This window comes from Salarias fasciatus (genome assembly GCF_902148845.1).
Source record: "Salarias fasciatus chromosome 7 unlocalized genomic scaffold, fSalaFa1.1 super_scaffold_4, whole genome shotgun sequence".
NCBI classification, from domain to species: Eukaryota; Metazoa; Chordata; class Actinopteri; order Blenniiformes; family Blenniidae; genus Salarias; species Salarias fasciatus.
The window spans coordinates 24,563,482-24,579,783 of record NW_021941229.1 but is presented as its reverse complement, the minus strand read 5'-3'; the positions used below and the strand labels follow the sequence as shown (position 1 = coordinate 24,579,783).

At 44.2% G+C, this 16,302-nt stretch overlaps 1 protein-coding gene across 2 annotated transcripts; it reads right to left on the bottom strand.

The window, feature by feature from the left end:
- Window positions 1–848: 848 nt before the first annotated feature.
- Window positions 849–10,769, bottom strand: cnnm3 (cyclin and CBS domain divalent metal cation transport mediator 3). Of its 2 annotated transcripts, XM_030084869.1 has the most exons (12): window positions 10,032–10,769; window positions 8,951–9,285; window positions 8,092–8,268; window positions 7,191–7,348; window positions 6,945–7,088; window positions 6,703–6,861; window positions 6,363–6,532; window positions 5,958–6,054; window positions 5,594–5,724; window positions 4,708–4,834; window positions 4,503–4,569; window positions 849–1,443 (listed from the first exon to the last, which is right to left on the bottom strand). In XM_030084869.1, exons 1-11 carry the CDS (start codon window positions 10,731–10,733, stop codon window positions 4,520–4,522), a joined length of 2,250 nt encoding a protein of 749 aa, XP_029940729.1. In that variant the 5' UTR covers window positions 10,734–10,769; the 3' UTR covers window positions 849–1,443; window positions 4,503–4,519. The 2 variants fall into 2 exon arrangements, with proteins under 2 accessions (XP_029940729.1, XP_029940727.1); XM_030084867.1 differs by lacking the exon at window positions 4,503–4,569 and having other exon boundaries at window positions 10,032–10,741.
- Between the last annotated feature and the right edge of the window lie 5,533 nt (window positions 10,770–16,302).

The following is a 16,302-nucleotide window of genomic DNA, read 5'->3' as shown; positions in this document are numbered from 1 at the left end:
GCGGAAATGCACGAAAAAACAAAAACTTTTAGCTCGGATGAAATATTTTCCCTACATTGATGAGCAGCTCCAACAGTTTGAAAGCTGAAATAATCTCAGCCTTTTTCCATCTCTGAAATGTTTCTGGACTCATTTAATTTAAATTCCCGTGTCAGCACCAGGAACTGAGGTATTTCACATCTTCAACACTCCAACCTGGTCAGCAGGTCAGACTGCGGCCTGCTGGCGCCCCCTGCTGGATGCACTGAGTTAGTTAAAGCTGGAAAAGCCTTCATTTCCTATAAATCCAGGTTTTCTGAAGTTCTAGAAGCTAAAGTGTCGTTTTTACTACTGTACTGGAAGAAAAATAAAACTAGCAGGCTAGAATATTACGCAACACTGGTTCAATAATTTATTTGTTCAGTTTAAAAAAAAAAAAAAGAAAAAAGTTAAGTGTCTTCATATTTTCTGGGGAAATACTGAGATTTGATCACAGTGACGTTGACCTCCGCTGCTCTGAAAAGTCATTTTTATTTTGCTTTTACTTTAGAATTTCAAAAAGAAGCCAATTTTTTCCATGTTAGACATTTCAACTGTTTGACAGATTTCAGTTTTATTTTTCCACATTGCTTAAATATGTTTACGTTTTAATTTCGGCCACATTTGGTAACATTTATTTCCAACTGGTTTTATTTAGATTTAGATTAGACACAATAAAACCTCTGGTCTATTAATACTTTCTACTCACAAACCTGCTTTGAAGCAGCTTTCAGGGTTTCATTTAACGGACGGATGCTTTGGGGAACACACACACACACACACACACAAATATATATATATATAAATCTTGTAGCTTTGGCACTCAGACAGGTGAGAAGTGAGGAATGGTAACATAGCGGGTTTAATCCAGGAAGAAAGGCACCGCCAAATGAAAAATAAAAGGGATTTATTCAGACACGGCGGCAGGAAGCGGCGAGGGAGTCCTTTGGCCTTGTCTTCGCTCTGCAGATTAAAAGTCGAACGTTTGGGGGGGTTTTATTTCGGCCCGGTTCTGAGAAGCGCTTTTGGAGTTTCAGGTTAAAACTCATGCAGGAGTCATTTAAAACGGGGCTCGCCCACTTCTTCAAGCCACGCCATAGAATCAATATTTAGATATATCTATATGTACAAACAACCGGTAGAAAATAAGACCGGAGGAATGGAGAGCACAGAGAGGAATGGTGATGGAGATGAGAAGATCTACACAATAGACAGATAAAAATAAAAAAAAATCACTCTCCCTCCAGTTTTGTCCGATATTTACTACGTTCCAGCCATAGATGATTCGTCAATAAAAACAAATAAACAAAAAAAAAAAAACCTGCACTATTTTCTCTATTATTGTTGTTTTTACAGTGGGCAGGGGGAAAGGTCGCTACCCATGAGCCTCCTCTTCTGTGGAGCTCTCCTGGGCTCGGCTGTCACCTGCGGGACCCGACCAATGAGAGGAGAGCTGAGGTGAGCGGGGGTGACGTCATCACGCAAACAAACAAACAAACAAACAAACAAACAAACAAACATGGAGCTTCAGGAAGGAACCCCGGATTCGTCTCGATCCCACGGCGTTCGGCGGCGACTCTCCGGTCGAACTCAAGACGGAAACGTCACGGCGAGAAGACGTCAAAGTGCTCGAACGTCACGCTGCGTTTAGAGGCGGTCGTCAGCTTTTCTAGAGGTATGAGGAGCAGAAGACATGCGTGCAACTTCTCCCTGGTCCCACCAGGAGGCGCCGCCAGGAAATGGTTTGGAGCATCCGTTTCCACGGCAACATCGCTCGGAGTCACTTGAAAACACAACTTTTTGGAAACAGCTCCCACGGTGGGACTTTTTGACAACGCTTTGACTCTGTAAAACCTTTCTCAAACGATAATGAGGCGCACATCCACTAAGTGCATAGCAAATTTTAATCTAGCTGCACTTCTCCAATAAATAAATAAATCTACTGGGAAAGTACGTCGATTTAATAGCTTCTGTGTAAAAAGACATTTTTAAAATATTTAAGCATGAAATGAAAATGCTAAATCCGTGTGTTTTCACTTGAAAAATAACCGGGTTGTTCCTCAAGATGTAGGAAAGCGGTGGAACCACGTTACTGTAGAAACGGCCTTGTTCTGCTCCTCATACCCCCAGAAAAGTCGTGAACGCTGAAGTCTGAACTCGGCTCCATCCGTTCGGTCTGACGTCGTCACCTCCTGAGATTTTGAACGTTTCCGTGACGAGTTCAGCTGGAGAGAAGCGACTTTAAACCACTGACTCACAGTGCGAGTCGTGACGGGATCACTTGGAGGTAAATCTAGAAATCAGAATAATCGGGGTTCCTTATGATGAAAAGACTCTACAGATACAACATGCAAGATTTAAGAGCCCTAAATTTAAAAAAAAAAACTCAAGTTTTTTTCAGCAGGATAAACATTGGCTGTTTTTTTTCTTCCACTGTTGAAATCCTTTCAGCTGTGTTTATCTGCTGCTATCACTGTTATAGTGACTCTGTGCCCCATCTGGTGGTCTGATCTGGTATTACAAGTCCAGGCTAGCTTCAAAAAAAAATCTCTGAATTTTGTTCAATCCTTCATTATTTGAGTTTCTTTCTAAATCTTTGAACCCTTTAATGTCCCGACGAGAAGAAAAGACCAGCATTCCTTGTCTGTTGGAGCTTTTACCGTCCAGAAATAAAGCAGGACACTGAAGGGTTCAAGTCAAATCAAATCTCACATGTTGGACCTTTTGAAAGTGACGAGGAAACTACCAGAGATGAGACAAAGACTGGCACAAAGAAGAACAAAGGTTTGGGAAGACAAAGCTGACTGTGCATCACAAAGTTATCAGAAAATAAGAAAAACATATTTTCTTTATTGAACAATAATCCAAATTCACGAAAGTCGGAGCATTTATCTGCTTCTTTGTGCTGTTTAAGGTCTTATTAGACGGATCATTTGTGTCCTCTGAGAGAAATATTGGAGGTTTTATACCTCTGTGAAATACTGAGGTCTCGCTGTGAGAAAATAAATCGGCTTTAAATTCCATTTTTTGAAGCATTATCAAAGACGTTCCAATGTAACTACTATATTTCATGGAATATAAGTCACAATTTAAGTTCTCACTTAAATTAAAAGGCAAATTATTTCCCAAAATAAATATAACTGAACTAATACTGAGAGAAAAAATGAAATCACCAAACGGAAAAAAGCATTTCATTCATCGGATCAGAGAAATACTCTGAAGTTTAGAATATTTTTAGTCATTATATGTTTCAGACTGTTTAAAAGTCTTTAAAAAATGAGATGGAATGTTAATATAGCTTGAAATATGTTTAAAACAGATCAAAATAACAGTAGTTTACAAAATTATAGTTTTGTATGGTCAGTTGCCCTATAAAGGGTTAATAATGTAAACAAAAACACTTCCATTCTGTAACAGAAAATATAGTTTCATTAAATAAAGCTAAAAATAAAAAATAAAATATTACATAAATATTAATAAAATAAAAATATTTCTTTAAAACTGATTTTATTGCTACTCTAACAGCTGCATCAGTCAGAGCGCTAATTAGAAATAGTTCCTGTGTATTAAAAATACTAAACATCTCACTGGCTGTCAAAGATGAGGCCTGTGGGCCAAATCGGGCCATCACAAGTTCCAAAAACAAAGGTTCTTTTCCAAAGACCAGTGTGGTATTTTGTTATTTACCTGACGGTTTCGGCAGCTGTCAGCTGTCTTCTTCAGAGAGTCACGTGATGTTGTTGTGACGTATCTTGTCAGCTGATTTATACAGGTTTTGGCGCTATTCTCCCAGCTGACAGCTGCCGAAAACCGTCAGGTAAATAACAAAATACCTCCCTGGTCTTTGGAAAAGAACCTTTGTTTTTGGATTATAACTTGGAAAGACCAATGAACCTTTTTGGACTATCACAAGTTCCAGTCCGGCCCTGGGATGAGCGAAGTGAGAACACGGGAGAACTAACTTTAAATTCTTAATGATTCATGACGTCCCAGTCAGCCGATCCCTAAACTCTCCTGACGTGATTCTCAGGTCGTTTCTCTAAACCTGACCTGCGGAGTGAATGAGCGAATGAGTCCAGGGTGAGCAGAGTTAATTCATACACAAACAATTCAAGTTTTTAAAAAACTATTTACAAATCAGTCAGTTCTCACACGGAGATTTGACTTGTTTCACTCTGTCACTCCTCCTGTTGTCCACCAGGAGGCAGCACTGGACCCTCTCTGTACTCTATTTATGTGACGGGTGAGAGAAATATTCTGTACTTAGGTTTCTCACTAAATGATCAGAATAGCTACAGATGTCGCGTGTCTTCTAAAAGCCTCAAACGTCCAATGTTTAACCGAAGAGGACACAGCTCATCGCCTGATGCACAGACTCCTGTGGTGAGAATGGAGGGAAAGGAAAACCAGACAAAGACATGAGGAGGAGGAAAGGCGTGAGGAGAAGGTGAAGGAGGGGGGGAAACGGTGCAGCAGTGATTTACCTCATGCAAAAGAAAGCCTAACAGTAGTTCTCAATGGTGTCAAAGAATGAAAAGTTTACAGGGAACTCTGGGCGGGTCAGAAAACACAGCAGGAGGGAGAAGAAACAGAGAGAAAGAAAATTAATTCACTTCAGCAGTTAGCAGCACGAAAGGCCGTTAGTGGCGCGGGCGGCGGGCGGCGGCCGGCTCGGGGTCGCGACCCTACCTTGCGTGGTGTTTCTGTCGTTCAGCAGCTTGGTCTGACTGTTGGGGAGGATCTTGATCTCGGGGGGGTCGGGGCTCTGGCCGACGCGAGACGCCATGAGGGCGTTCAGATACTGCAGACGGGTCACCTGCAACGCACAGGACGCCGTGACCGACCGCGTTGTTACGCTAATGGTCATGCTAACCCTGACGTTTACAATCCTCACTGACAGTGAGAAGTTTAGCTTATTACTTTACTGATTGTCGAAGATGTAGAACATATAAAAAAGATACAAAGTCAAACCAAATTCCAGATTTTAAAAGTCAAATCTTGGCATGTTCACAGCTTTTCTAGAGGTATAAGAAGCAGAATGAAGAGTGTTCTTTACAGCAGCTTGGCTCCTGGGCTGTGTCAGTTTGCTCAACTGTAGCAGAATCAGAACGATCGTTTCTACACTCACAGCTCTGATACAGATATAAAGCCGAGAAGAGTTCACAGCTTTTCTAGAGCTATGAGGAGCAGGAAAGAGGGTGTTACAGCTTTTCTACTGACATGAGGAGAATGACGCATATAAAAAGAAGACAACAGAGTTGGACAATCAAATCTTATAACAGAGGTAATACGAAAAGAAGAAAAACTCCTTAAAGTGGAGATTGCTATAAATTTAAACAGCCGTCACTGTAAAACTGAAAAACCACTTTCTTAGTTCTGTGGCTAGACGTTTAGACAGTGTTCACTATAAAACTACTTCCTACGTTCTGCTACTTCTAAGCTGAACTTACAGTGGAGCCATCACTGCACTTTTAGTTATTTTTTGCATATTATGGTGAATACAATCTCCAAGCAAGACTCTTAAGATCCCTGCAGCTCTCTGACGGATGTAACCATGGTGACAGAGTTGACAGACCCGTATCAGCTGAAGGTCGGTCAGCGCTCGGACGGTGTAGTCGGGACAGTAGCTGGACGGGCTGGTGGCCTCGCCGGACTCGAACGGGTCCCTGGGGGAGTGACGCTGGGTCGACACCGGAGACTGATGCACTGAAACCCATCAATCCATCCATCAACGCCCACACACTACGGTTCCTACCACTGCACGGGTCACGCGGGTCTGACGTTACACAAGTGTCAAAATTCATACAGCACATCTCGCTGTGTGAGCAGAGTTGTAAAAACTGAGCGTAATTTCATTTTATCATTGAGTGAAGTAAAAACACACACAAGGAAAATCTGAATTATCTTTCGAGATTTGTGGCTGCAGTTCATGAACTCACCTGAAGATGGCAGCGTCAGCGCCGACACGCCGTAGTACGTAAAAGCGCCGTTCTCAAACTTCAGCCCCTCCTTGCCGATCTCCACCTCCACGCGACCCTGAAGACGCACAAACCGCAGCACGATTTACAAAATAAAAACACTTTTGAATTATTCTGGGAGGATTCGCAGATTTCTGGAATCATTCCAACAATTAATGTTTACGTTATGATTGTGTTCGTGTTGGATTCACTTTGAAAATGATGCTTTCTTAGTTGTGCTTTCTTAATTCCGCTGCTTTAAGACAGTTACTCTGAACCCGACCGGACAGAAAAATTAGCGATGCTGTTGAACTCTGAGCCAGCGTGAAGCTCCTCCTCCCCCCCCCCCGCCCCCGCCATGACCCGGCCCGGCCCCTCCCCTCGTACCTGCAGCAGCAGGATGAAGTAGTCCACCGGGTGGTTGCGGGTGTACAGGTAGTGGCCCGCGCTCAGCCGGTTGCTGGGGTCAAAGTGGACTTCCTGGTTGACGCTGGGGTGACGCAGCAGGTGGAAGAGGACTTTCTCCGACACTCGGGCCGGACTGAAGTGCTCCACCTCTGCAGAAACAGAAGTAATGTTAAACAGCAAATCTCTCTAAAGTCTGTCTGATCACAATCAGAATCGGGTTTTAACTATAAAATGGCAAATCGTCGATATAAGCATTATCGGCACTGAAGCGACTCTGAACCGTGAGATAACGTAGCGTGTTAAATGGTCAGAAAGCGACCTCTGGAGAGGAAGCGGTGCGTGGCCAGCAGCAGCTGCGGTGACGTCCGGATCTTTGGTTCTCCTTCCGGGGGCTTGAAGAGCGAGAACTCCTCGTGGGCGCTGCGCGGCTCCAGCGGGATCTCCAGAGGGGTGAGGGGGCGCTTCACCTTCCGGTCCACTGCGGGGCGCCAGAGGAGGCGGGGTTAAAGAGGAAGAAAAGGAGGGGGCGGGGCCAAAGCCGGGGGAACAGCGGACGCTCACGGTATCCGTCGGACTCGTCCAGGATCTCCGATTTAATGATCTCCTCGATGACGTCCTCCAGGGTGACCAGACCCAGAACCTCGTAGAACGGGTCGCCCTCGCCCTCGTTGTTCACTTTCTGCACGATGGCCATGTGAGAGTTACCTGTTCAAGGTCAAAGGTCACATGCAGGATTGGTCTGGCGGTTTGATAAAGAGAAGGCGTCTCTGTTCGGGTCTTCACCGACGGCGCCGGTTCGGCTCCCACCTTTCTTGAACTCCTCCAGCATGGCGTCCAGCTTGGTGTCGTTGAAGACGAAGTGCAGCGGGTGGTTGTAGAACTTGGTGATGGTCGTCATGGGGGTGCAGTCCTCCGGATCCACCAGCGCCAAATCCTTCACGTACAGGATCTCCACAATGTTTGACCTGGAAGGAGAGGGACGGCACGGGTAGCTGCTAATCTAAAACAAGATATCTGAGGTTTAAAAATGTGCTTTTAAGAAGAAAAACAGAGGATGACAAATCTTAGCCTGAACGATTGTTATCAGCTCTTATCAGCCCCAGAGAGAGAAAAGCCCGACTGCCCTATCATCATGTGCCTCAGGCTGAAGTCTGGAAGAGACGTCATGGACCTTCACAATCAATAAGACGGACTGAATTCAGGAAGGCTGGTGAAAAACATTCCTATAAATCAATACAAGCAGTGTATGTGTTTCCCCGGCCCCGCCCCCACCAGCGGGAAACTTCACAGTGAAGCCAAACACTGAAGGATTCAGGTTCTCTGCCATGTTTATAGCAAAACATGTGTGTGTTTATTCAATACAAAAACAACCAACAACGCCAACTCGTAACCTGACATGCTAACTACATCATTCATTCCTGCATAAACCTGGAACGTTCAAGAAAAGAAATGATGCGTTTTCACTTGAAATGTGGTGAACGAAGCTTAAGTTACAAAACTTTCTCTTCTTCGCTTGTGGTGCGTCTGGACAGAACCTTCCTTTTGTCTTTGGTGTTAATTTGGTTCATTTCCGCTGAATTAAACAGTAATACCACTATTAACCTGTGGGGGCAGTGTTGCGCGGAACAGCTCACAGTAGGAATAGGAGGATCGAACACATTTTTGGGTTTTTTTTTGGTTGTTCCTGGGGGAAAGCGATGCCACCCACCTCTCCTCCTCGTAGATGGGCACCCGGGTGTATCCGCTCTGCATGATCTCGGACATGGTGGAGAAGTCGAGGACGGCCGAGCTGGGCAGCATGAAGCAGTCCTTGAGCGGCGTCAGGATGTCCTCCACCGTCTTGCTGCGCAGCGCCCCCCGGCTGAACTCCTCCTTCACGAACTCGCTGCGGGAAGCGGGACTCGTTACGTACGGAATGACTGCCGCCAACGTTTCCTCCTCTGATGCGTTTATTTAGAGATGCGACAAATCAGGCCAGGCCGAGTTCAGCCTCCTGGTTAACAACAACTCTTTCCCCTCCGCTAATGTTTAGCAGCCTGGGCAGCGACAGACCCGAAGCTCCGGTTAATATAAACAAGACGTTTAAAGTCCACTTTAACAGGACATTCAAAACTGATCCGGAGCCGGAGACGGCAGATAAAGCAGGACCGGAGCGGATCCTGAAGTCACGTCTTCCAGCAGGCCTGGTGGCTCCGGGAGGAGGAAGAACATGGAGTTCTGCTCATGTGATCTGACTGAACACATGAGGCTCAGTGTGAATTAAAAGCAGAGAACGTTTCCATCAGATCGACTGATATTTAGCTGCTCATCTATCTAAAGATGTCACAGAGAGAGAAAACAGGAACATCTGGAGGCTGGATGATGACTGTCACTGGTCATTTAGAGAGATTAGCTCACTGGGTCAGGTTCTGACGAAGACTGAAGGTATTTCTAGGAGTGTCTGTCCTGAGCCTTCCTCAGCTGCTCCTAACAGTCATCAAGGAGATCAACCAGGCTGGATCTGGCTATATTCAGAAGAGAAAAGCTCACTGTGTTAAGATGTGAAGGTCAAGGGTCAGTGTTTGTACCTGTAGGGGTCGTTGACGCTGGTGCGGATCATCTCCATGGTCCTCTCCCGGATCCCGCAGGTGCTGATGTCCCTCCTCAGGCCCAGGTCCAGGATGAGGCCCAGAGGGCAGGACAGGGGGCAGGTGAGCACCATGCAGACCTGGGCCAGCCAGGTCAGCGCCGGGGCCAGCTGGAAGCCGTAGCCGGAGCACAGGACGTGGGGGGCCAGCTCGGCCAGGAAGAAGATCAGGACGCCGCTGGTGAAGACGGCGGACAGGATGGAGCCCAGCGCCCGGTAGAGCAGGACGCCGAGGACCGAGTGTCCCAGAGCGCAGAGGAAGAGCAGGGAGCAGGCCTGGGGGGGCCGAGACAGACCACCGGGGTTTAACACCGACATCACAATAACCAGAAATCACTGAAGTCAAAGACTCTAAAAATGAGGTCTAGATGCCGAATGATAATGTCAAGTTAGGAATGAGCTCAAAGTGTCAATGAAACTGAAATAATGTCTATTTAATTTGTCATATTTAAGTGAAAATGTTGAGATTGAAGTTATACTGCTAATAAGTCTCTCTGAAAGAAAAATATAATAAATTAAATATCAATTACAATAAACCCTTGGAATGAAAGTAATGCAACTGTAATAAATTGATAGGTTTACAGCAAATTCAGTTTCAAAAATATTTTTATAACAAACTCAAAAAACTAAATAATTGACTTTAATTTAACTTATTTGCTCCAAGTAATTAACTAAACTATCAAACTTTAACTGTTAATATATAGAAGTCGAGTCCAGATGTAACAAATAACGTTGGCGTGTGAGATTTAGCTGTAAGCCAAAACCATTATTTATAAATGAATAAATAAATAAATAAATAAATAAATAAATGAAGTGAAAAAAGTAGAAGTATTGAAGTATCATGACTGAGGTTTGATCTGAATGTTATAGTTTTAGATTTTTACTTTCTCTGTGAATTACTCATTTAATTTAAGATGAAAAAAGGAAACTATTTTTCTTCCCTTAGGAAGGATGTACACCGTGATGGCCTGATCAACCCCCTGTGCTGTTACCCCCCTGTGCCGATGCCCCCCTGCACCCACCATGAAGTTGCCCCTCCTCCGGATGGGCTCCAGGCGCTTGGCGGCCCTCTTCTCCTCCTCGGAGCCGCAGCTGTGCAGCACGTACAGCTCCACCGGGTCGAGCCACAGCAGGCTGAGGTTCACGGTCCTCAGCACGGCGCACAGCAGCAGCAGCAGCACCACCAGCACGGCCAGCCCCCACGGCGGGATGTGGTCCGGGGGCGGCCCCCCGTCAGGGCTGATCCGCAGCCGGTCCGAGCCCACGGACTCCCACCTGTCTCCCCTCCGCGCGCACAGGTGGTGGTAGGTCTGCACGCCCCCCGCCGCGGGGACCCTCCCCCGCGCGACCACCACCGTCAGCAGCCCGCTGTGCGGCTCGTCCGGCACGAAGTTGCCCGTCACCCGGAAGGCGGACTCCTTGCGCGCGGACTCGTCCTCGCACGGGTCGGGCGCATCTCCGACCCCCGCGGCCGCCCCGCCGGGCGCCCCAGAGAACGCCACCCACGGCCAGCTTTCATTCAGATCCGCCACGAAGAGACGGAGCTTGAACGTGGCTCCTTCTGGCGCAGAGATGATCCGGTCCTTCATGCACACCGGACCCGCCGGGTCCTCCAGCCGCAGCCCGAGGACCTGGGTGGCCTCCTGGCCGCAGGAGCCGTACCTGATCCCGCACAACAACAATACCATCAACAGGAACCGTAGACCTGCCAAGCTGGCCACCATATTGGAATTGGTCAGCCTGGCTCCGCGCGGGTCATGTGACTGCGAGCCCAGCAGCGGGCCACGCCCACAAGGGGGCGGGACGGACACGCAACTTTGCCCGACGCTGCAACTGAGCTGCTGTGGCAGCCATTTTGGGTCAAAGCTCACCAAGCTCCCAGCGCTCGAGACGCGCCACGGTCCTCCATTTTGGGGCAGGACTGTGAATGTTTTTCTTTTTTCTGCGCCGCCTTTTCTCTAAAAGCAGCGAATCGGCGTAAAAAGCAACGATTACCGAGGAGGAGCTTAACGCCCATCTTTGTTGGAGATCACAAAAAACAAGTCATTCATCAACTCAGACCACGGCTGGAGAAACTAAAGAATTAAACCCTGATACAGTTACGGCCTGTCAGATAGAAACATTCAGTTTATTCCAAGTCAACAATCTGAATCTTAGTTTCCTCAAAAACAGAAAGCTTTGAGGGTGACACTGCCTGAATGAAACTATTATAGCTGCTATTTACTCAAACAACTAGAGGTCAAAGTGAGGTCCATATTTTTTCCATTTAAAAGAACCATGTTTATATCCACCAAATAATGCTGCATTCTGATACATCCTCAAAAATAAGATTTAACATTTCAGGTGCTCAATAATCTCAATGTCATATGAAGATCTGTCACTTATTGGGAGCTAAACATGTCATCTTTAGCACAGCTTGACTGTGCATGAAATAATAAACAGCTCATGGAAAGTAAGCTGTGGAGAGAAAAGAGCACCTATGCATGGAAATGCTCTTCCATGTCTGAACAAACCCTGTAAAGAAGAAAAGAAAAGACTTTACAGCAGGGCCACGGTGTTAAAAACAAACTATACTGTAATCTCATAATAAAAATGGAAAACAGTGTAGAATTGTTTCATTTCATAGTTAAAATACAGAATGTCCTTGCATGTGCAGTCACATTTGTCAGATCTCCCTCTGAACACTGTTTTTTCTGCTTGCCCCCCTCCTAAACAAAATACCCGAAGGAGTGGAAACTGTGAATGAATCACAGCATGGAAAATCACTAAATCTTTAACCTTCACTCAGGAGTAATCATCACACTGCAGTCCAGCCGAGAGGAGCAGCAACTCTCCAGAGAGACGAAAACAGCGTCTTCTTATCCTCAGTGAATGTCTGAGCTTATGTCATCATTTTCATTTTACAGTTATAAGAAATCCACTGGTAAAAATGTATGTTTAGTTTAAACAAATAATTTTGATATTTTTGAAAGCAGGATTTCTTCTTGAAAAAGTACAAATTCTGAAAGACAAAAGCTGTGTTGTTGTTTTTTTAATTTTAACATAACAGTCAGAAGAAATAAATTTAGGGGAAAATGCTTTTCATAAAGCACTTCATGTTTTTTCTTTCATCTTTCTTTTTTAATCAAGACTTTCTGTCAAATTATTAAATAAATGTCCCCTGAAGGTTTTTCTGAGCTCTCTGGCGCCCTCCAGAGGACTTAAATTTGAACATTTAAATGTTGTATTTCTAAGAAATTCTGTTATAAAAATGTGTTTTGATTAAGTAATTAACAGTTTTGATCTTATGTCTTCATTCATCAAGATTTCTTCTAAAAAAGCCCAACAAGGTTTGGGAAAAGGCAGCCCCCTGTCCCCCAGCACATGCTTTTTGAAGCTCTTTGGCGCACCCCAGAGGACTTTTATCATCTTCACATCACATTGATGAGTAATCAATCGGTTTTATCACATACATGTTTTATCTTCATTTGTGCCTTTTTTCCTTAATGTAAATGTTGGAAAAGAGCCAGCCCTCCATTCATGAAGAACAAAACGGCTTATCAGGTGCAGGAATTTCATTAGTTTGACTCTGCGTGAGAGACGAGGTGAGACAGAGCTGGAAGCAAGAAAGAAGCAGGAGATCGGAGGAGGAAAGTCTCACTGAGGTCCACTCTGTGCAATATTTATTGCTATGCCATGTTTCCAATGGGAATCGAACACTGTTTCCAGTTCAGCACAGTGTTTGTGGCTCCATGAAGCCACCAGGAGCTGCGTCTCACAGCTGGAAGCCCGTTTCCAACCAACTACAAACACAGTGATTCAGAAATAACACTTTACTAAGTTGGTTTTGTTTTGTTTTTTCTTTCTCTCTTCAACCGAACCAGCAGAACTTAACACTGCACCAGAGCGCCGGGCCAGCAGGCAGGTCGGAGCGCCACGGAAAACCAGGGCCACATTCACAAAACTCTGTACAACTCGGGATTTCCCAGGAAAATTCCTAAAACAAACCTTATGAAAACAGTTTTCTTTCATTTTTTACTCAAAATTTTTGTCTGTATTCATGAAAACAAAACAAATTTTTTAGAATAAAGAATAAAATTGAAAGTTGAGAGTGAAAAAGGAGTAAACTAAATTTAAAGTGAAGTGTAAATGTCTCAAATGAAAATTTAAGAAAACTTTATATTCATACTAAAAATAAAAATTTTTGAGAATAAAGCCAAATAATTACAATAAAACAACAAAAACTGATTTAAATATGATCGTAAAGTTCATTATCCCAGTTTGATTCCATTCTGTAAAACTTGTTTTGCCTCCAGCTTCCCGGTTGTATTTTGGTTTTCTGTGAATGAAGCCCTGACGTGGTTGCAATATTTGCAGCGACAGTTTTAATCCTGAAGGTAAAAAACAAATCCTGTCTCTTGTGGTTTTGGTTGGAACGATACACAAAATTCTCTGAAATCCACTGGTTGGTTAAACTGTTCTGGACATTTTTAGTTCACACAGCATTTTTAGCAGACCAGATTAAAGTTTAAAAATAAAGATTTTCACAAATGTTTATTGACTCACTGAAGTCTCCGGTGGTGACATGTAGTACTGCACCAGAAACACACAAAGTATTTTTATGTAGATTAAAAAAGAACCTTTAACTCAGTGCATTAAGCCATTCTTGCCTCAAGAGAGTTTTTTGTATCGTTACAACCGTTAGTTTAGTGTTTCGGCTCGCTGTGAGCCAATAAATCAGATTTGAAATGAGAAGTTAGCCTTCAGACGTTAACCTCAGGCGTTAACCTCCAGATGTTAGCTGCAGCGGAGCACCGATCAGCTCGATCGGTTTAATCCAGTCGCGCTGAAATCCTCATGGAAGGAGAACCTGCTTTGGAAGAGTGTCAGACTGGCGCTACGCTAACTCACAGGATCAGTGCTACAGCTTATACAGCAGTGTCTCTTCAAATAAATATCTCTCAACTGCATCGACGGCAAAATAGTTTCTTTTCTTTACAGTCACTTCAAAAATAAATAAATAAATAAATAAGGACGGGGTTTGGGGGGGTGGAGGGGGTGGGGGGTGGGGGTCAACATGCTAGCAGCTTCGTTCGTCCTCCGGCTGGATCGCTTTAGATCCGTCGCCCACTGATCGTCCTCCCAGCGCGGTCCGAGGTCCACGTGTGGAGTTCAAAGTTCAAACCCCCGGTCTGGAATAGCCGAGTGAACGAGCAGTCTGTTGAATCCAAACCGGTTTGTGCTGTGTTGGGTGGAGGTGGGGGTGGTGGGGGTGGCGGGGGTCAGCGTCCGCTTCAGCTGTCAACTGTCCGACAGTCCAGAGCGGACAGTGAAGGCAGCACAGTTCCCGGGTAAAGAGTGCCACCAGTTTCCTTCAGAGAGCAGCGGATCAGTCGATGTGGACGAAATCAGTCCGATAAAAACAAACATTCAAGACCAGACGGGCCTTTAAATTAGGTCTGAGTCACGGTCATCAAAATCCAATAAAGGCTCATTTAAGCTCAACTGAACAAAACGCTGAGCTGATCTAATGGACATGACCACCAGAGGGCGACGCTCTGGACCGGCACACTGACAAAATGCCAAAAAGAACAGTTCCTTTCCTCAGAAACAACAACAAAGTCAGATTAAACTAGAACAGGTGAGATCAGGATGTCAACACTGCCCCCCACTGACTCTGGCAGGTACTGTAATGCTACCAGGAAATGAACAGAAATACAGGCAAAGTGAGCAGAATATCGTCGAACAGATTACATTTTCTGTGCGTAATTAATCTGGAGCTTAAATGAGCCTTCACTCACAGTTCACACATTATTCCAGTAACGACAGATCATGTGCACTTCACATCTTTCAGCCCACAATCAGACTTATTTTGGAGTTTGCAGACAGGTAGTGACAACACTCAACCCTCCGGGAGGTCTTTTATTGTCACTGACGTGGTTAGCGTTAGCCGAGTTAGCATGGGAACTAGTACATGCTATAATGTTCATGTTAGCATGGGAGCTAGCAGATGTTAGCATTAGCGCTATGTTATGGAAGCAAGTGGAAGCCACAGTCTTAGCGTTAGCCATCATACTTCGGGAGCTAATACATGTTGTGACTTCAGCATTAACTGTGCTATTATGGAAGCTAGAGGATGCTACATTCTTAGCATGAACAATTTTATTATGGAAGCTCATGGATGCTACAGTCTTAGCGTTAACTGCTCTAACATGGAAGCTAGTGGATGCTACAGTCACAGTGTTATTCATCTTAATGTGAGAGCCAGTTGATTTCATGATCTTAGCATTAGCTGTTTTATCATGAGAGCTCGGAGTGTTAAGCCATCTAAATATGGAAGCTAGCGGATGTTGGGATTAGCTTGAGCGTTTGCGTCGTTGAATTTCATTTTTCATGAAATTACTCCCCGCTTCACTACAGAAGTGCTTCTTTTTCAGCTTTGCTTCATGTCATGGCTTTAGTCTCTTGTCTTCCATCACATTGTGACTTTACTTCTGTTTTCTACACATTATTTTTGGAACGCATGCAGAAAAGAATAGAATTCAGAGAACGCTCAAGAACAGATGTCGCTCAGTTATAAACTCCGGCAGCCTCTTCGCGTTCATTATTAACACTTTGAACTCAGTAGAAAATAAAGCAGTATAATGTGTAACCGGGAATTTCACTACGTGTCAGTGAACGCAGCACGCCACACGCCGCTCCTTGGGGTCGATTCTAAAGCAGTTCGACTCACAGTGAAAAAACTGATTTGGTTCGCTCCAAAGTGGAAGACATTTGTTCATAACAGCATCAAACTTTACAAAAGTAAAGGAATAAATAAACACTAAAATAGATTAAAAACAACAAACCAACACATGAGAACTCACATTTCACAAAATGAACTGACATCACTCTGAAAGTGATTTAAACCACAGCGCCCTCTGGAGGCGGAGCACCACCATCACATCTTTACCAGATAGGTTTTTTTTTTCCTTTCTTTTTTTACATTTCCGTGACATTTCTAGTGACAACCACTGGCTTTTATGCATTTCTGAAAGGTTACACGCAGACACACTGCAAAAGTGTGTCTGTGAGAAAAATAGAACAGAGTAGTGTGTGTAAAAGTATATACACATCCTCAAAAGAATTTTTAAAAAATATTTATAACATTTAAAATATCTAATTTTCCCCACAACATACAAATAATATTAGATATTTTGCAATAACAAAACTAATAATTTTTATTGATATATTTGTTTGTTTTTTTAAATATCTAAACATGTATGAGGTATTCTATAAGATATTAATGTAATAAAAAATTAACTTTTCTTTGAA

Coding starts and splice junctions, on each gene's coding strand:
- cnnm3 (XM_030084869.1), bottom strand. CDS start 10,733: ATGGTGGCCAGCTTGGCAGGTCTACGGTTCCTGTTGATGGTATTGTTG. Junction 6,862..6,944: donor GGACGAGTCCGACGGATACC/GTGAGCGTCCGC, acceptor GGCGCCCCGCAG/TGGACCGGAAGGTGAAGCGC. Junction 4,570..4,707: donor CGACAGAAACACCACGCAAG/GTAGGGTCGCGA, acceptor TGACCCGCCCAG/AGTTCCCTGTAAACTTTTCA.